Below are 21,247 nucleotides of genomic sequence, written 5' to 3'. Positions count from 1 at the left end.
GAAAAGATAGGAAAAGCAGTATATATACACATCTGGGATAACAGCAATACTATTTACACATGCATGCATTTTTTTCTATATTAAAAGCTAATACATGTGGGATAACTGATGTTTCTTGCACATTCCAGAAAGAAAATCACTTGAACCTTATTTGATTAGCTTTTATTCTTCAAATTGGCAACAGACTTTGACAAAGGATTTCATGTTAAGTTTTTAAGTGTGAAAAGTTTGGTGATACATAGTGATTTCAAATTTCTCATCATGTTGCCAATACACGTATAAGGATCAAAGTGATTATTTTCCATAATTTGAACTCTAAGTGATTATTCAGATTATGATGTTGGTAATGATATTAAATTGTTTTTGTATAGCTCATATCATGCATATTGTCACACAATGTAACATTGTTACTGAGTTTACTTTGTTTAATTCAGGGGGCCGTTTCATAAAGCTGTTCGTAAGTTAAGAGCGACTCTAAGAACGACCGGTGAACCCTTCTTACGTGCTAAACCATCACCAATATACCATTTACCACAAGAAAGGATCACCAGTCTTCTTAAAGTCTCTCTTAACTTACGAACAGCTTTATGAAACACCTACCCGGTACATTTTTAATAAATAAGTTTTAAGAGTCACTTAAATCTGTCTAATGTATCAATCCTTTCAAACAGCAATGGTAGATCTATTGCAATTCATACCCAAATTTGCATCGCAGCAGATTGCATCATGTGAAATTAGCTTTTGAACTCACCTTTTATCACAAGTTGAAGCTGTTCAACGATGCTGAGTTCTACTGTATACCATCTACCGTTACTGACTGGAACAGGGATCTCACTGGACAAGACTCCACCAAGCCTCAAAAACCGAATGGTTAATGAGGTATTGCCAGCCTGGGAGATAGTTAGACCAGATGGCTGCAAAGAAATGAATACATGTAGATTGGTTAGGGAAATAGGAGAAAGTGGAAAAAGATAATAAAGAAAGAGACAGAGGGAGAGATGCAGGAATAGATGACACTTTGTGAGTCAGTGTGGTTCATTGTAGAGTACATAAAGGGTCATTTTGTATAGAAAAGGGGATTTTTATGGGGAACATGGATTGACAAAGTAGAAATTCTTAATTCTGTCTAAAAAGCTGTATCCCTGTTAAACCGTCTTACCATGTACATGATGAGGCCTTGATCGGGGCTACCTGCTGTGAAGGAAAACTTGATAGTATCCACAGCCGCGTTGGCAGCCAAACCTGCAGCATCCGCTCCAAAGTGCAGGAACTGATCGGACTGGAAGCTGGCCAGGGTCTGGATCTCGCAGTAGGTGCCCTCGAAGCCAAGAGGGCAGGAACACTTGTAGGACAACCAGAAGTCAATGCAAGTGCCTCCGTTTTGGCAAGGGGAGGTCTGGCAAGGGGTAGAGACGACACAGCCAGGGGTCGGTCCAGAGGTAGCATTAGAGTTAGGTGAAAGGTTGGTGGGAGCAGCTTGGGACAAACTCTGGAGCTGGTTATTTACCTTAAAATCCTATTGGAGATCAAACGAAGAATGTTCAATAATATTTTAATGACTTTACAAAGGAAATTAACCTTGCATAGAATGCTCCTATACATGTAATCTCATACAGGCATTTTCTCCTGCAACAATGACCCGACATAATTTCACTTTAAATGTAGGGTTCAGGGTTGTGATAACAGTGTTTGGTTTAGAATGATATGGAGGTTAAGGGATTGGGCTAGGTTCGAGTTAGGGTTTACAATTGCTCCTGCAGTTGCTTGTACGGAAAAATGTGAAGGATTTTCACAGGAACAATTGTGGCTGCAGCAATATTTTAAATTTGATGTGCTCAATTATATAGAATACAGATGGGTCATTCCATGGGGTTGGGACAATTTTTGTGACATACCAGAACTCCAAAACCATGTCTCATGTAAAGAAGGGAAATGTATGTATAAAATTACTAGCAAAAATGAATGGAGTCTCACCAAGTTTTACTTCTCAAGCATAATGATAATAACAATAATAATAACATATGTGATTTGTAATGCGCCAAATCCACTCGGCAGAGTGCCCAAGGCGCAGTGAAAGAAAGAAAGAAAAAGAAAGAACAAGTGGAATGCATCTGGCCGTCTCACCTGCATCACGCGGTTCAATGTAGCAGCATTGCTGACTTTGAATACTACTCTAACTCGCACAAGATGTTCAGTGATACATGGTTACTCTTATGTCCACTTTTTATGAACTAGACCAATAAACTTACAGAGATATGATGGTTATTCAACAAAAAACCCCAACATGGCCAAAGTTCATTGACCTTACATGACCTTTGCCCTTGATCATGTGACCTGAAACTCGAACAGGATGTTCAGTGATACTTGATTACTCTTATGTACAAGTTTCATGAATCAGATCCATAAACTTTCAAAGTTATGATGGTAATTCAACAGAAACACCCAATTCGGCCAAAGTTCATTGACCTTTGACCTTGGTCATGTGACCTGAAACGTGCACAGGATGTTCAGTGATACTTGATTACTCTAATGTCCAAGTTTAATGAACTACACCAATAAACTTTCAAAGTTATGATGGTAATTCAACAGATACCCCCGATTCGGCCAAAGTTCATTGACCCTAAATGACCTTTGACCTTAATCATGAGACCTGAAACTTGCACAAAATTTTCAGTGATGCTTGATTACTATTATGTCTAAGTTTCATGAATCAGATCCATAAACTTTCAAAGTTATGATGGGAATTCAACAGATATCCCCAATTCGGCCAAAGTTCATTGACCCTAAATGACCTTTGACCTTGGTCATGTGACGTGAAACTCATGCAGGATGTTCAGTGATACTTGATTAACCTTATGTCCAAGTTTCATGAACTAGGTCCATATATTTTCTAAGTTATGATGACATTTCAAAAACTTAACCTCAGGTTAAGATTTCGATGTTGATTCCTCCAACATGGTCTAAGTTCATTGACCCTAAATGACCTTTGACCTTAGTCATGTGACATGAAACTCTAATTAGATGTTCAGTAATACTTGATTAACCTTATGGCCAAGTTTCATGAACTAGGTCCATATACTTTCTAAGTTATGATGTCATTTCAAAAACTTAACCTCAGGTTAAGATTTGATGTTGACGCCGCCGCCGTCGGAAAAGCGGCGCCTATAGTCTCACTTTGCTTCGCAGGTGAGACAAAAATTAAAGCATCATTATCTATCGCAGATTCAAATCTAAGAATTTATTGCCAAATGTTATGCCCATGTGATGTCCATGTAATGGTGGTAAATCTTTGTATTTGTTTTGCAGCAAATACATTAAAGATCCCCAATTTCCAACTAAATAACGATGATTGGATATCATCTTTAAATTGACACATCAAAACTTAACCCCATTTGAACTAGGCCTGAGTCGAAACGGTTCCCCAACCGGGCCCCGCCCGTCGCCCTAAAACCCGGTTTTACTTTTTCGGGTTTCGGGTTTTCCACATACAATAACTGCCCATAAAATCCTTTATCATTCCTCAGTGTTTTGATTTCAAACATTCTCCTACCTTCTAAAATCACTGTCATGTACTTTGTGACCAGTTAACCGCCTTTGTGCTCATGCGAAATCAGCGAAACTTGTGAACTTCATGACCAGAAGACAGAAGTATGTCAACGTCAAATCAATTTGGTAGAGCCGCGCCGATCTACGGCCAGCTGTGCCAGCCTTGCCTATACGCCACATCGCTGGCGCGCCTACCGTACCCAGCGTTCTCGCCAGTATATAATACGCATGGTTCAAACACCATGCGTGCGGAAATGGAGACCAAGTGGAACCATGCGTAAAATTTCAGCGACATGCGTGGAAAAATTAAATGGAAATATTCAGAAAAAAAAATAATACACTCCATGAACTCCTCTTAGTTATATCAACTTCATTTATCGGGTTGCGCCGAAGTCCCACCAACTTAAGACCACTTGCAAATGTAATTCAGTGCAGGGCCCTAAGCTAGCGCCGACGCTCGTTGGATGCGCATTTTGTATACTGTACTGTACATGTACCCACGCCTATATCTCTGGCCTGAGCACGCAGTTGCGCTGAAGCGGCAAGCGTGTGCGGCCGAAATGAGTAACATTATCTAGAAATACATGTAGTTTCAAATCTAATGCGAATAATGGAAGAATTTATCATTCCATTTGACAATCAATTGCAATGACTTTTGAACTTGAAGGGCCCCACGTCTAAACAAATTTGGTTTTAGTTAAAATAGACTTACGACGGCCTATGGGAAGTTTTGTAATCATGCTTCTCGTCGAAGAAAAACATACTTTACAAACTTCTTTTTGTTTAGAATTTTAGTTGTGTTCAAAGTCATACGACTTATTCCAGATACTAACTTACATGTAAGTAATGACATCTAGGATTTATTTAAGAAGCGTTTGATAGATGCCAGACGAGAGACCTCCTCGCCCAGGGAGCTCAGATTACGAATTTAGGGTCGTGCTCAATAATGCAGCGGGCAGACATAATCCATATGTTTGGCGAGACAGAACAAGCGGAAGGCGTTCATGTTAATGTCTCCCCTTTGCATGATCGCACGTGCTCTGCTTGTTCAATCCAGGGACCTAACCTTTCTTTTTCGGTTTCTGGAGTGTGGTTTCGTTCTTGGGGCAATATTATGTAATGTGTTAGGTCATGTACTCTGTTATCATGTTTCGTTCAAATTCAGAAGCGTTTTGCCCTGGCTTATCATGAAATTCTTTATTTCCCTTCACTACTATTTCGATCCTATCCTAGGCCCTAGCTAGAAGTGCAACTCTGACACTACTTATTTTTCCAATGGCGATCGTATTCGTTTGATCATTTTGATGGTATTCAAGTGGTTTTCAAAAAAATAATGAAATTTACTAGACAACTATTATATTGTTAATAAATGAGTTTTGACTTTTGAATAATCGCAAATTGGCAATGATTAATGAAAATGACGAATACGATGATGATAATAATGATAAGATAATGATGATGAATGATGGTGGCAGCGGTGATGTTATCAACTGAATCATGGTTGCAATGATGATGGTGGTCACTGCCTGAATGGTGAAATTGGTGATGATGATCATGAATTGTGATTTTGGAGATGGCCATGCGTGGAAAGTGATGATGACTGTGATGAGAAATGAGAATGATGATGTTGCAAAAATAAAATCAAGAGCTACATGTGGTTTGGAGTTTGGACAAAGACAGTCATTTCCATGACGGGAAGGCAAAAGTTGAACATGAGGTGCATGGCTGTTAAATCAAAGGGCAGACATAATCCCATTCCATTGTTTATGTTGTGCGCAAAAAAACTCTCTTTCGTCCATGTGGTTTTTTCGGGCCTTTTTGGCACATCCCGCCCCGCCCGCCCCCTTTCTCCTCTCCCTTTTCCTCTCCCCGCTCTCTTGCACTCCGCTCATTGCACTGTGCGATATCCAGAATCATGACTGGGCAAGTTTAATTTGAGGGAGGTGTGTTTGCTAGCACATGCGTAGATCTTTCTCCTTGTTTGAGTTTATTGGGATTATGCATAACCAAGATCGTTGATATCGCGTCGGAAGCAGGCATTGCCAGGCAAGATCGAACATGACAAGAAAAATGTAAGCTGCTGTGATGTTTTTTTGTGTGTGATTTAATATTTCATATTAAAAAATAGGAATAGTTGAATTTTGCTTAACTTTTTTAAAAGTTAAATCTTGTCCGAATCATCGCTTTCTCGGCGCTTGCTTCCCCCGCGTATCATCGGTTCTCATACAAGCAGCGCCATGCGCCTCAATGGCATAAAAATAACAGCAGTCAAAGTTTCAAAGAAATATGATTTTAATTTTTCGGGTACCCGGTCCCCGCCCGTTTTTTCCCACTCAAACCCGGTTTGAGGAAAACCCGTGATGACTCAGGCCTAATTTGAACTGATCTTCTATGTGAAATGAAAAAGCTGATACCATTGTTACATGGACATCACAAGATTTTGTTGCCCCAACCTCATGCAATGACCCAAATATATGTATGAAGAAAATTGCTTTAAAAAGCATTAAATACTATTCAATCTTAGTCTATCATGTATACACGTATGAGTATGCTTTAAATGTTATGAAGCTTCATTTACTTTATAGGGCCAAGTGTTTAATCCAACTTGTAATTTGGAATACAAATTTCAGAAAATTATCACAGGGAACTTTGCACTAGATCATTGATCAATAGGTAAACTCACCTGTATACAGCCAATGAAGCTCTCCACAGACTTTAACTTTGATAAAATGTATGGGGATGCTTCTGGTCCAATGCCACCAACGTTCAAAGCCTCGTTCAACTCTAGAGGGCCTCCTGCTGCAGTCGGTTGTATGCTGGCTGAACATGGTTCCTCTGGGCAACTACCCTCATCGACTGTGACCGAGAGTGTTGTCCCGTCAAGGGTTAGTACTGCCTTGTGAGGAGTGCCATCGTTGAGATTCCCACTGGCAGTTGTGGTAACGGACTCACTGCCGATGTTCATGGAAGCCACTAATGAACCTTGATACAGCTCAAGAGCAAGGTGGTCAATGTAGCCATTGGACTGCAACTGAGATAAGAATAACAATATATATTAAAAAACAACATACCTCTTAAACTAACATAAGAAAACATATCTGTTAACTACCCTGAGACAGTGTCTGAATGTATTAAGTGCAGCATGTATATAAAAGAGGAAAGTTATAAATGTGGAATCCTATCATTATGGTTATTAAGAAAACATTATATTTTTCTATTGTTGATGTATGTATCACTACAAAACATTTATAGAAAATATACATATTTCTTTTAAATTTTTTTTTATTGCTAATAAAAATATAAATGCTTGGTATTCAATTAACAGCGTTTCCAAATTTTTTGTTTGCACAAGTAAACAAGTTGAAATTCAGAAAATTGATAACAATTGTTTATCCTGGGAGCTATTACCAGGTTTACTGATAAACTTCATAAATATAAACATTCTGTTTATAGTCAGTGTGATATTAACTCATTGAGTGCTTCGTGCACGCTACGTATCCTACTATAACATGCCACACTCGTGCTCGCACGCCTACTATTGATTGCTTTGTGCTTGCATTGTTTCCTACCCTCGCCTGCTTCGTGCATGACTGCGCACATTCGGAATAACAATCATTGTTACACCGTTTTGCATTGTATTGCGCATCGCATGCACGCCGTAATTAGCACTATAGTGTGCAGTGTGAACTCTGCTTTCTGACAGATAAACGTACTCACGCGGTTTACATTCGACTTTTTCGAGTATTTCTACATTTTTTACAAGATATGGCTCCGCCTCTGAGAGGGAAGAGACCTAGGTTTTTGATCCATACAAAACACTCCACAAAATGGAACTACTTGATACAACTCATATTTTAGCGGTAAAGATAATAACCAATCCATATAATGAGGACATCATTATAAGGGGTATGAAATTTCCTACAACTTTACTACACAATATTTTGTGGATAAACTAATCGTTTGAGAGTTACAAGCAATTGTAATCATGACTATTGGAAGGAGTGAATACGACTCACGATCCCAAAATCAATGTGGCACAGGGGGGTTTTGTGGCTGGCACAGGGGATTAGCATCGGATTAGCACTGTGGCATTGGCTTAGTAGTGTGCGTGGCATGTTAAGAGTTAATCAAATGATATTTCAAATAATGCAACATACCCCTTCATTGTAGAGGAGAACACCCTCTGATAAAGTGGTCACAAAGCTGAACTCAATGGTGACCCTATCCACAGCACGGCGGCGCCTTCCGACACCACCACTACTGGTGCCTTCCAGGGCCAGCTGGGCCAGGGGTGGTAGCTGGATGTAGCCTGACCCGGTAAAGCTGGCCTGACTGACGGTACCACAGAAGGGACCTAAGGTACCCGGTGCACAGCTGCATTGGTAAATGTTGATCTGTGGTTCCAGGCAAGTGGCTCCATTGCTGCAGGGATTTGAAGCACACTCCTCAATGTCCAGCTCACAGTGCAATCCTGGAATATTTAGTGAAAAAAAAAGAAAAGTATAATTCACTAAATTACCTCAGGGGTCGTTGAAACAAAATAATCTGTAAAAAATCTAATAATAAAAAAATATATAATTCACTAAATGAACATGGGATTGTTGCAAAAAAACACCTATTTGAAATAGCTTGGAAGGTTTCAGTTGAAAGAACAATCTTATATGTTGGAAAATCAATGTTCTTCTGCAAGAAACGGACCACTAAACAATAGCAAGCAAGAGAGTTGGAGTCTCTGTCTACACTGATAATGATGATCATGATAAAGAGTATGATGACAGTGGGGAACAAGATGACAACTAGTGATGATGTTATAAAAGTACACATGCCAGCAATGATGAAAGTGATGATGAAACTGTTCATGGTATTGTTAAGAAACCATCAAGCTGATTGTCACACCAATATCAACTTTTGCAACCTCTTGCTCTCAGAAACACAAATAAGAGAGATAAATATTCATTACCTTCATATCCAGGCTCACATGTGCAGTTATAGAAGTCCAAGAAATCCTGGCAAACTCCAAACATGCAAGGATTTGATGAGCACTCATCAATCTCCTGATCACAGATCAACCCTGGAAAAAAAATCAAATCATTTAAAAGGATGAAACAAGTTAACATTTTCCCATTTGTCACAATAACAAAAGTACTATTAAACACCTTACCATCTCCACAAAACAAAGATCATGAACACTGATTTATTTCTAATTCAGCATTGACCTCTAGGTATTGTTATTGGAATGAAACTTTAATCAGTACAGCATCAAACTTACTATTAAGCAGGTTCTAAGATGATTCTTATCATTAAAGCATTGGGCCATCAACGATTGAATTTTGATTATATTTTCAAAACTCACATTAGGTGTTGTAGGGAACAATTTTGCTTTACAAATTTGAATAGCATTTTTTGGTCATAACAGAAAAGCTCTCAACTAAGTAATGTACAGTCCTATGTAAAACTATGCTATATAAAAGACTTAATGCATAGCATTCTTTAAAAAATGTGGAGCAAATTGTGATGCGATACCAGGAAAATAATTCCCTGTGTTGGAACTAGTAGAAACATCCTGAATTGTGCCTCTTAACACTAATACTGAGCCTAAATCACCAAATGGCTACAATCACATCTCCTGCACAGGGTACAAGATCCAGACTTACACATGATAGGGAATCGTATGTGAAATTGTCAAATGTACACAACCGATGTTCCTTAACATAAAGCTTACCCATTCAATCATGGGGCTTATTTTTACGTTTGATCGTACACACAATAATGAATGCAGTCAATCATAGAAATTAGCCGTGATCAATCGCTACACTTTATGTTACAGGGTGCTGAGTACATGTACCTTGATAGCCAGCTGAGCAAGTACAGTTATATCCATTGATGAGATCCATGCAGGTTGCTCCATTCAGACAAGGGTTGGAAGCACACTCATCAATCTCAACCATACAGTGGATACCTATTTAACAGACATTCAAATATTAAAGGGTGTTTGTGGAAGATTGAACCAATGATTTGCTAAAGTTTTATTTTCATTGCATATGTGTGTAACAGTGTCTAGAAGATTGAATAATTACAAACAAGGATCCAGCAATATGAAGGTTTTGAAATATTTTTATCAATACATCTAAAACTGCATAGTGCTATTCACGAAATGGTTATGAGCTACTGTTACACACTGAACACTGCAGTTTAGTATGGAAAAATCATCTAACCATTTTGGTCACTTTCACACATTTTAAAATTGATGGGAGAACATGATGATACTTGCTGCTATAAATCAGGTTTAATCATGAGAATATCACCAAATGAGTTTTGTTCTATTTTTCTTATTTTTAATGGACTGGTTTTAAGTATTGATAGTTCTAATTCATTTTAGTTAAGAGAATAGTCATTATTGTTTGATATAGAGATTTAAAACTTCATACATTTGGCCCAAATGTTTGAACATTCAATATTCAAGTGTTGCACATTTGATCACAATTATAAGGCATTGGGAAGGGGTTGGGGCAGGTCTATCAACTTTAAGAATAAAACAAATCTCAAGACCTCAAAATTGATTTTATTGTGTAATGATCGATTTCTATGAAACACCAATATGATCAGTTTTAAGCTCAAATTAATTTGGTATGAAAATTAACTATTTCCCCCAAATAAAAATTTATTTAGAAAATTATAACCAATTAAGTCATTTTTTTTAAACAGCCCCTCATGAAGGATACTTATAGACGTACCTTGAAAACCTGGGGCGCAATCACAAGTATATCCATTGATCATATTGATACAAGTACCTCCATTGCTACAGGGACTGGAGGAGCATTCGTCTAACTCAGATCCACAGTTTGTACCATTGAAACCATCAATGCAGGTACACACGTAACTATTGACAAGGTCAATACAAGTGGCATTGTTCTGACAAGGAGAGCTCTCACATTCATTAATGTCCATCTGGCACAAGGACCCTAAAAAGGTCAAAGTTTGAAAATGTAAGTGATGATTCAATCTTTATTACATTTTGTCACCATAAGCTTTGAAATTGCTACTTTTTATAATTATTATTTTTTATTACCATCCACTTTATAATTATCCAACTTCATATATCTTGAAACGTTAGAGTTACTACATATCGAAAATGCAAACTATAATACAGTTTGAAAGCAGACTTTGAAATTTCCCCTTTTAGAAATATAGTCATGTAGTCAAATGTAGAGAACTCTTTAATAATTATTGAAAGGATTACTCATAGAAGAACACAAAGAAAATCACACTTTTCAAATGAATTAACAATCAGAAACCAAATCCTAATAAATATAGAAATATATGAATATTAGAAGCATTCCATTTCAATATAAACATTCTCTTGTCTACTACTCTGTTTAGCTAAAGTGAACAAATAGTAAGAAAACTTTCAATGTGATCAATAGCAACACAGTAATATTCACCTTCGTAACCTGGGACACATTCACAGAAAAAGCTCCCCACCAAGTCATGACAGGTGGCGCCATTCACACACGGCCCCGACGAGCATTCATCTACTTCCATGTCGCAGGTAGGACCCTCGAAGCCTGCTATGCACTCGCAAACCGGGCCCGCCCCTGGCTGCTCCTTGCATAAGCCTCCATTCTGGCAGATGGGTGGGATGTTGGAACACTCTAAGACATCATTCTGGCAGTGGACCCCACTCCAGTATGGGCCGCAAATGCACTGGTAGGACCCTCTCATGTTGTTACAGACGCCTGTGTTCTCACAAGGGGATGTGATGCATTCGTTCACATCGTCTGAACACACCATGCCGGTCCAACCAGTACGACAAATGCATTCAAAGCCTGTAGGTGAGACAGTTAATACAAACGTTATAATTCATCGCCTGTAGAAACAATTCATACATACAAAGAGAATCAGTGATCTTAATAACTAAGGATTATTGCTAACAATCATGTTAATATAGGTTTATCCATCATGCACTCAGATTTATCAGACACACCGTCATAAGCCACAAAGGAGATCATGCAATCAAATCATATCAAAATGAATCTAATAATTGATTTAAGATGTCATGAAACAATAACCTCAACTTGTGATCAGAACTAATAAAAATATAATTTTGCCCTACTAATTCAGATCACTAAATTTCAAATACTTGATCACATTATTTGCCTTTCTTACTCACTCAGGAATGTACTTCTATTAATAGCCAGTAAGGAGAAACAGGACTCTTTTGATCTTAAACCTATTCCTACAGTTTTAATTCAAACAAGCTGACATAAAATATACCATTATTGCATTTGGTACATGCTATTAAATCGCTAGCTCAAGCTAAGCCAGGGTAATCATAACTTGGCCTTGAATCTCCTGTAAAAAGTGCTATGTAATTCCAGTTAGCATTATTACAGTACATGAAATATAGGTTTTCCAATTTACATATTTTGTCATCACCCTATCAATTCATCCAAAATATTTCACTCTTAATTTCCTACCTCTAGTTGTATTTTGACATGTGGCACCGTTCATACAGGGGTCTGATGAACAAGGAACAAAGATCTCCTGACAGAAATGACCCACATATCCTGGTTGGCATTCACACGTGAACCCTGATATCCCGTTGGTGTTCTCTACGCATGTTCCATTATTCTGGCAGGGGTCCGACAGACAATCGTAAATGTCTCCCTCACATCGAGGACCTAGAAACATTCAAAACATCAAGAGCGAAAGTTATAGCTTTAGTTGCATAAGCACTACTCATACAGTAATTAAATGGGCCACTAAATTTTGTGGGTGATTGGAAAACCTTGCTTAACATGAAATATGGAAGTAATGTTGAATCTAAATAATGACAAAAACAAAAAGAGAAAAGTTTGAAAAAATCAAAACAAAATCTGAAAAACTCGATCTCACAATATAATATGATAAACAGCAAAAAAGGTTTGAAAATGGGAATGGCCAAAACTACCAACATTTACCTGTAAATCCTGCCTTACACTGACACGTGAAGTCCAATCCATTGCTCGGAAACCTGACACATGAACCCCCATGGAAGCAAGGCTGTGGGTCGCACACATCGGTGTCAATTTGACAATTGATTCCAGTGTAACCGTAAGGGCAGACACAGTCGTAGCGGTATGTACCATCCACACAGGTTGCTCCATTGACACAAGGATTGCTGAAGCAAGAATCGATGGTGAACTCACACATAGGGCCTTCAAATCCATTGGGACACTGGCATCTGTGTGGCATAAGATGGAGCAAAGAGTGGTTAACTTTTCAATTGGTGACTTAAACAATATATTCATATAACATTTTGATTCATTTTGTGTGAATGTGCTCATAAGAACCCTTCATATGTAACAGAATGTATAAAAAGCAGTGAGATAAAAATAGATGGCTCAAATCGCATCTAGATGACCCATATGGTATCTAATCACATGTTGCCTTTTCAATCCTTTGACCCAATTACTAATCCATTCGCACTCACCGGAAGCTGTTGATCCCATCCACACAGATCTCGTAATGCTGGCATGGATTAAAGAGGGAGCACTCGTCGATGTTGATCTCGCAGTTTATTCCCTCAAATCCTGGTATACACTGGCAATCATAAGCATTGACTGTGGGTTCCGTACAGTAGCCCCCATTCTGGCAAGGAAAGCTGGCACATTCTGGGGTGTCGATTTGGCAGTTTATACCCTCATAACCTACAAATTCACAGAAAATACAGTATGCATCAAGGATCATCATTATGTTTTACTGCCTGCAAAATTAAATTTCAATCATTTCAGTCATCCAGGTTTTAAATCCGGTTTAGTCCCCGACTACAAGGGTGGCTGGATTTAGCTCCAACTCAAAGAGATCACCCTCACTCCCTCCCTCCACTCTACTCTATATGGTGTAGACTCCTTAAACCCAACCCTCCTGTTTAAAAATTACAGATGAAAATATGAATAAATATTGATTTGTTGTGAATATAAATTCACAACTCAACTCATTTAGCTCATTCTTGGGTGTCCACGCAACTGACTCTACAAATGACTAATCCATTCACCTGGAGTACATGAACAGTTGTAGCCGTTGACTTGATCTGTACAGAGGGCGCCATTCATACAGGGATCCGAGTTACATTCATTGATCTCCATCATGCAGTCTGTGCCGTGGTATCCTGGCTGACAGTAACATGTATAACCCCCTAGGGTGGCAGAAATGGAACAAACTTGAAATGAAATTCAGAGTTTATTGATCTGAAATCCTCACATTTCAGAATTTTAATTAAAAAAAATTAAAAAGAATATCATCAAAAATTTAACACCCCCCAAAAAAGAGTTAGTTCTTATGCAGGATGTACATCTAATCAAACATATTCACCCAAAATACAAGATTGGCATACATTGAAGAAAAAAATGCTATGGTGTCTATGTGACGACATAGACTGTTAAAAAATTGATCAAAGGCAATGATGGACTTAATGTTTGTGGTTCAGTGGTATTAAAGTAAATGTATCTGGTAAAAAGAAAATTAGATCAGTAGTTAAAAGCACTCTCTTTTAAAAGCCTGAGGGTCATGAACTAAAATCCAAGTTCCTTCTCCAAATTAATTAATTACAGTCTAAATGTAATTAATCACCACACTATCCAAATTGGCAACAAACTTAACACGATCTTATCACCATTTACACAAGCAATTGGTAATTTGAAGAAATTGAATTTCCAATTACATTAAAAAATACTGCATCTATATTTAGTTTTTTCATACTGAATAATGGGGGGTAAAAATAGCCATTGCCAATTTAAGGATTAAAGACGATTAATTCAGACCTCACAAAAGCTCTGCAATACCTATGGATTAAATCAGAGCTGCCTACCTTTAAAAGTAAAAAGTGGTAATCCAGCAACTCAAAAGTCATAATTTTGAGTCAAAAGCATGTGCCCTGCACTATTATAAATTTCTTAGAAGAGGTATGGGACAGATACACAAAGCACTTAAATGCCAAGTTTGCCAACCCTACATGTACATGATGGTTGTCAGGTATATTTATCCAGGGTGCTACATGTAGATTACTTTTGTGAAGCACTAGCTTGCCTAGTCAGGCAAGCAAATGTTACAAATGGCACAATGTATTTCTACATGTGTATCAAATGTGTGCATACCTATTCCACCTCAAAAGCATAATAATTTAGGTCAAAATCATAATGGCATAATCTGGGATGAAAATTACAAATATTTTGACGTTTCTTAATTGTCAGTAGCTCTGGGGGCCCGTCTCAAAAAGAGTTGCAATTGATCCGATCAATTGCAACTATGGAAAGCCAGCAAAGTCAATGTATAAAATGGATGTTTGCTAAAAAAAATTTCTAGGTATGAATGAATATCCATGAATTCATTGATTTCTTGACAATTTGGTGTGATCTCCTTTGTTTACAGAGGACATTTGCAAATTTCCTGTAGAAAAAATTATGATACTGATGAAATTCCACAAAGTTACGATTGATTGGATCAATTGTAAGTCTTTGTAAGACGAGGCCCTGTTATATCAATGATGCTACCTTTCCCTTCCCAAAGTTAAAAGCTTGAAGTTAAGACATACCTGAGGGAGTTTCCACACAGACAGAATTGAATCCACAAGGATTGAAGTTACACTGCCTGACCAGGGCCTGGCACTGGCTTCCGATGAAGTCTGATCCACACCGGCAGGAATAGGAGTTAGGACCATCCACACAGGCCCCTCCAAAGAGGCAGGGGTTGCTGGCACACTCATCGATGTCAATGTCACAGATTTCTCCTTCAAAACCTTTCAGAAAAGGGACAATATTCTTACAAAGATTAAACATTTGTCACACCTATTGCCCTCTCTTAATTATATCATATAGCAACAATGATGTACATTAATAACCAATCACCTTTAATGGAAGACATACATTAACATCCTTCCCTAAATAGTTAAAAAATATCTTGTATGGAATCGAAAAGGAGAGTAATATTTTCTTTTGAACAAGGGTAAAGAATGTTAAAATATTTTTTCCTTAAAGTATGAAACCAAAGCTACTGCATCATAGCATACAGTACAAGGATGTGAATTCAATTATATGAAATGTAAAAAAATGCAACGATTTGAAGTGCAAATAGGATAAAAAGCAAAGGAACTGACTACAATCCTATCTCGTTTATCTAAACATCATTTATCAAGGCTCTTCTATTATCTGTCACATCTAGTTTCAAACTCCCGCTTTTATTCTTCACCCAATTTTTTTTTTAAATTGAAGATTTTACCTGGACTGCACAAGCATTGAAATCCTCCAAAGGTGTTGTTGCACACTTTGGTTTGTGTAGGGTGGCATCCTCCATTGTGTAGAAGGCACTCATTCACATCCATTTCACATTGCACTCCTGTAAAATTAGGAGGGCAGTCACAGGAGAATGCTCCAGGAAGGTCATTACACTGTCCTCCAAAGGCACAAGGGGATGAAAGACACTCGTTGATATCTTGTTCACAAAAGGTGCCTTCAAATCCCTGTCCACAAACACAGGTATGACTGTTGATACCATCGACACACGTTGCACCATTTTGGCATTGGTTGTTAATCACGCATTCGTCTATGTCCGTCTCGCAGAATGTTCCTTCGAACCCTGGAGGACACTCGCACTCGTAGCGGTTGAAGAAGTCAATACAGGTGGCACCATTAAGGCAAGGTTGTGAGGCACATTCATCTTTGTCTTGAGAGCAGAAGATCCCAGCATATCCCAAAGGACAATCGCAGGCAAACATGTTGACAAGGTCCTGGCATGTGGCACCATTGATACATGGCCCAGAGAGGCACTCGTTGATCTCCACCTCGCAGAGAACTCCCATAAAGCCGGGTGCACATCGGCAGGAGAAGCGGTTGGCACCATCCAAGCAAATAGCCCCATTCCGACAAGGAGAACTGGCGCACTCGTCCACATTCCCTTCGCAGTTCACACCTTCAAAACCAGGAGCGCAGTCGCAGGTGTAAAAGCCAACCAGATCATTGCAAGTCGCTCCATTCCTACAAGGATTCGATTCACATTCATCACGTTCCACCTCACAGTTGATCCCTGACCAGATAGGTAGGCATTCACAGCGGTAGCCATTAACCTCATCGATGCAGGTTCCAGCATTCAGGCAAGGATCAGAGGCACATTCATCAATATCCTCTTGACAGTGCACTCCAGTAAACCTGGTAATTAGAAAGAAAACAAATTACAGCATTGGATGATAATAGAAGAAACTCACTTGAAAACATAGACAGAAGGAATAAATCATTTTGCTCTTCATTCTCCAGTTTAATGTTATATAAAGAAGGGACAAATATTAATTTTTGGAGTATTCAAATTAACTCGTGCTACAACAATCATTGATATATATATCATTTTGAAAGTTGTTTTACCTCCTTGATTTTCTTGTCTTTCCAGATAATAAAAGAATTGGTCCAAATTTAAGTTACAGTTCTTTGCTAGGGTATATATATTTTCAAGGAATACACAAATTAAAAATTAATCCACCAAAATCTTGCTACATTTTCATGGTGGGCACCCATGCAATATGAATTCACCAAACCTTACTTCATGTATATTTTTAATGATACCCCTTGGCACAAAAAGGCAATAAAATTCCAAGAATAAACTTCAGACAACATCCTCATGTACCCTAAGAGAGAACAAGTAAACAATTATTCCATGCTCTTGATACAAAACATTCATATCTTGCAGATATCTCACATTTAAGAGATAATTACAATCATTCAACACAAATGTATTTCAATGATGCCCTCGACACCAGACACACAAACCTAGAATCTAAGAATAGATCAGAAGGGTGCATATCGTTACCCCTTTCTCAAAGGAAAAGTTCTTGAAGATGCTCTTGGAAGGTATGTGACAACGGACAAATGACCCCAAGGGACATAAGACCATGCTTGAGGGGCAATGGAAAGATGTTGAAGGGCCATTATATGTATGACACATTTTCCATGATGTCCACATTTTCTCTCGCTTCTACTTCCCCACCTACCCTTGAGACTTTCTACTTTTCTGCAGTAGATTTACAGTGCAATGATGTTGCATTTCTTCTTGCATATTAATGTGTTTAACCTTAGTAATATAACAAACACCAAATGCATTTTGCTAGTTGGCTCCTATTCTATAAATAATTGATTGGCTTCAAGTGATGATCAAGAAAAAAGAACTATAACACTTCTGAAAATATGGCTCTTCAAACTGTCTCCTTCTACCATCCTTGGTCAATTAAACTCCAGGGCCCTGTATACTTATTCATCATTGAGAACATTTACATATGTATATGATTGATTGTACTGATTATTATATATCATAAATTGCAAAATTCAGAAATATAATCAATCACTAAGCTAAATGTCACAGGGCTCAGGTTATTTTTTCCTTGTCCTGGGGTCCGTTGCAGAAATAGTTGCGTTCAAATGCAAAAAAGTCAAAAAGTCATAAAATCAATTGCAAGACCCAAATGTGCGCTGTTCATTGGTAGAAAATCAAGTCACGCATGTCTTTCATTTCAGCATTTTAGATTTTATTCCCCGTTTTCCCTCAAGTTGACATAAGTCTTGCCCCAAATTTCTCTCACACTTAAAGTGACAGCCAATTAACCCCAAACCCAGGACACAATTGCTACCTCCCTTCCCAATGTCAAAAATTTGGCAAGCAAAGTGATTTTTAGAGAATGATTGCCCCCTTTTTTCTTATTAACCAAATTTTTGAAAACTTAAGGCATGACTCATAGGAGATGCAACTGGACATGACATAATTTATGATATGATAAACCACTTGCTCATGACCCTTCAATCTTAAGTTTTAGATTTTGTTGAATAGTGGAAGTGTCAGAAAGTGGTTGTCAAATGTTGCTCACAATGGACCCTTGAACTGGTGCATTTACTCTGCCTACGTAACAATTTTTCTCCTTAACATTCATTGTATGCAAATTAATTCTAAATATAAGAAGCACTGGCAACTTCCCCAGCAAGTGCACTAGCTGGAGAAATCATCTTCAAGGGTTGCTTCATTAGAGAGGGTTGCGAGGTGCATTCTTTTACCTTACAATTTTCCCCCTGCCATCCAACGTACTTATGACACTTACCCAGGGCACAATAGCAAGTCTATCTGAAGAAAGCATCCTAACAGATTGCTCCATTCAGACAGGTTGCAGGGTATATTCACTCACTAATTGATACGTATCTGTTCTTTCCCCCGACCATCAAATGTACACAAATCATAAGTACAACTGACACTTACCCAGCGGCGCAGTAGCAGGTATATCTGAGGAATGCATCCTCACAGGTTGCTCCATTCAGACAGGGTTGGGAGGCACATTCATCCACCTCTAATGAACAGTTCTTTCCCTGCCATCCATCAGGGCACATACAGGTGTAAGAGTTGATCCCATGAGAGCAGGTTGCTCCATTCTGGCAGAAGCCAAAAGAGCACTCATTGATGTCTCCCTCACAGTGAATGCCCTCCCAACCCGGTGCGCAGTCACAGACATACGCATTGACCAGATCCTCACATGTTGCCTCATTGAGGCAAGGATCAGAGGCGCACTCATCGATGTTCCTGCCACATCGTCTCCCTGTAAAGAGGAATGTCCAAAGAAATGTTGAACAAAAAGAATACTTCCAAACGTAATCTTGATTTGCAAAGACTGAATCAGATTTGGAACTGGAGGATGCTTTTATACATGCCAAATAAAATAACTTTTTCTTTATTTTTAATGAATATGCTGGAACACCTATTCAAATGGCTGAAGTGCCTGAGCATGAGCACCTGACTGCCGAATCCATTTACTGTATATCATCAAACTATGCATCTAAACATGATAACTTTTCATCAAATTTTTCATTAAAATATGACATTGCTTCACTGAAATTTTACAACATGTGTACATAAGACAGGATTATGAGTGATGCTGCACATGCATCATCACATGGATTGGACACCTTTAGTACAAATTAAATGAAATTTTGATGAAAGAAAGGTAGCAATAAATTGCATCATTTATATGAGAGGTTTCCTTTTTTATATGAAGACACAAAGATTATTTATTGATATAGTGAATGTAAAGACATATACATGTATTAACCAATAGATGGTAAGAAACCAATTAAAACAGATATGAAAAAAAATTCTTGAATAAAAAAGACAATGTACATGAATGTATCCTGATCAATGAATCGTTATGCCAAGTTCATTTGAGTACAGATTATTTATTCCACAGGGACTAAACTATCTCCGGTCAAAGCCATGTACCAAGCCAAATTTTAAATTGCCAAATTAGGGGGGAAATTGTTCTAAATATCACTGTGCCCCAACAACAAATGGAAATACCATTTTAGGCTCAGAGCAATTGCATGCATGCAACAAAAATAACACTTGATAATCCTAATAAACTCAGCACAGGTAATCCCCATCAATCAACGCTAAAGCCAATGCAACCAAACTTAGGCACATTTATTGAAGGCTTGAAGACAGGTGCTGACAGATATCTAAATTACCTACACAATGCCCCATAACTATCAATTTTTTCAATGTATCCCTTGTTTTTCTATAATGTTGAAACTCTCCATTTTGTTTATCCGAGTGCCTGAATGTCTCTTTCTCTAAATATATATGTCATCCTGCTTTTGACTGTGTGTCTGTATGTCTGTCTGTCTGTCTCTCTCTCTCTCCAATTCATCATCTGTTTCATTTTCTCCTGTCTGTTTTCCCCACTCCATTCATATTAGGTATACCTACATTTGTAAATCTCTATCTCTCTGTCTCATCCCCATCTCTCTGACTCTCCCTGAATTTCATTATCCATCTCCCTGTTTTTGTCTCTGGGCAGGCAAGTCAGATTACAGCTCTGACGGTCTTTAACTTTCAATTCCCAGACTTTCCATGACTTCACTGACCCACACAAAACTTGATTCTTGTGGCTGGTGATATAGCTGAGCAGCCTAGGGCGCCCGAATACACCATGGAAATCCAGGTTTGATTCCTGGCCCAGCCTTCAGCAAAGGCATTTTAACTCCACTGCTCTTTAATTTTGCACCAAATAAAGGAAAATGCAATATGCACTATTAATACCAATCTGTGCCCATGCTTAAGACGTAAAAATATATTGATTGTAATATTCTACATAGGTATGTCAAGAGTTAGCTGAATGAAAACAAAAAAATGTATCACCTTCCCATCCTGGTGCACATGTACAGTTCCAATAGTTGAGGTAATCATTGCAAGTCGCTCCATTAAAGCAAGGATCAGAGGCACATTCATCTATCTCAAGCTCACATTGAACTCCAGTGTAACCTTTGACATGGAAACAAAGGTCAAAGGTTATCTTCACATTTCAACACATTCAGGTGGTAGGTTTAACAAACTTAAAAATATCAGCCATTGTCTTGGAAAATTCACGTTTATGTTTGCATTTCAATTTTTCCTTATTTGTACATTTTACGAGATGACATTTTTATTTTAAATTTGCATATGTGAGCCATTTTTTTTGTGTTGTCAACAGGCATAATTCTTTATTCATTTTATTCAATGAAATATAAGTCAAGTTCATGTTCATATATTATTCAATCATTCTTCATACTTCTTCAATCTTCTAAAAAGAGAAACATCTTAGCTCAAGGACTTAGAAAAGTAAACTACTTGTATAACAGCTAGCTACAGACAAATATAATGCATGGTT

The 21,247-nt window shown here is 38.1% G+C and overlaps 1 protein-coding gene across 1 annotated transcript in view; it reads right to left on the bottom strand.

Annotated features, from left to right (window-relative positions):
* Window positions 1–21,247, bottom strand: part of LOC121428540 (protein eyes shut homolog) — a 64,796-nt gene that overhangs the window by 9,596 nt on the left and 33,953 nt on the right. Inside the window, exons 11-26 of the mRNA XM_041625232.1 lie at window positions 20,740–20,862; window positions 18,811–19,144; window positions 15,802–16,727; window positions 15,119–15,322; window positions 13,583–13,723; window positions 13,019–13,235; window positions 12,507–12,769; window positions 12,024–12,227; window positions 10,989–11,372; window positions 10,281–10,508; window positions 9,392–9,505; window positions 8,507–8,617; window positions 7,704–8,017; window positions 6,230–6,577; window positions 1,160–1,516; window positions 752–914 (exon numbers count right to left, since the gene is read on the bottom strand). Of these exons, the coding sequence (XP_041481166.1) occupies window positions 752–914; window positions 1,160–1,516; window positions 6,230–6,577; window positions 7,704–8,017; window positions 8,507–8,617; window positions 9,392–9,505; window positions 10,281–10,508; window positions 10,989–11,372; window positions 12,024–12,227; window positions 12,507–12,769; window positions 13,019–13,235; window positions 13,583–13,723; window positions 15,119–15,322; window positions 15,802–16,727; window positions 18,811–19,144; window positions 20,740–20,862 (4,431 nt within the window). The remainder of the gene's footprint in view (window positions 1–751; window positions 915–1,159; window positions 1,517–6,229; window positions 6,578–7,703; window positions 8,018–8,506; window positions 8,618–9,391; window positions 9,506–10,280; window positions 10,509–10,988; window positions 11,373–12,023; window positions 12,228–12,506; window positions 12,770–13,018; window positions 13,236–13,582; window positions 13,724–15,118; window positions 15,323–15,801; window positions 16,728–18,810; window positions 19,145–20,739; window positions 20,863–21,247) is intronic.

The sequence above is a fragment of the Lytechinus variegatus genome, chromosome 15, assembly GCF_018143015.1.
Source record: "Lytechinus variegatus isolate NC3 chromosome 15, Lvar_3.0, whole genome shotgun sequence".
Classification (NCBI taxonomy): Eukaryota; Metazoa; Echinodermata; class Echinoidea; order Temnopleuroida; family Toxopneustidae; genus Lytechinus; species Lytechinus variegatus.
Note: the sequence above shows the minus strand (reverse complement) of the source record. Positions and strands in the feature narration are given on the sequence as shown.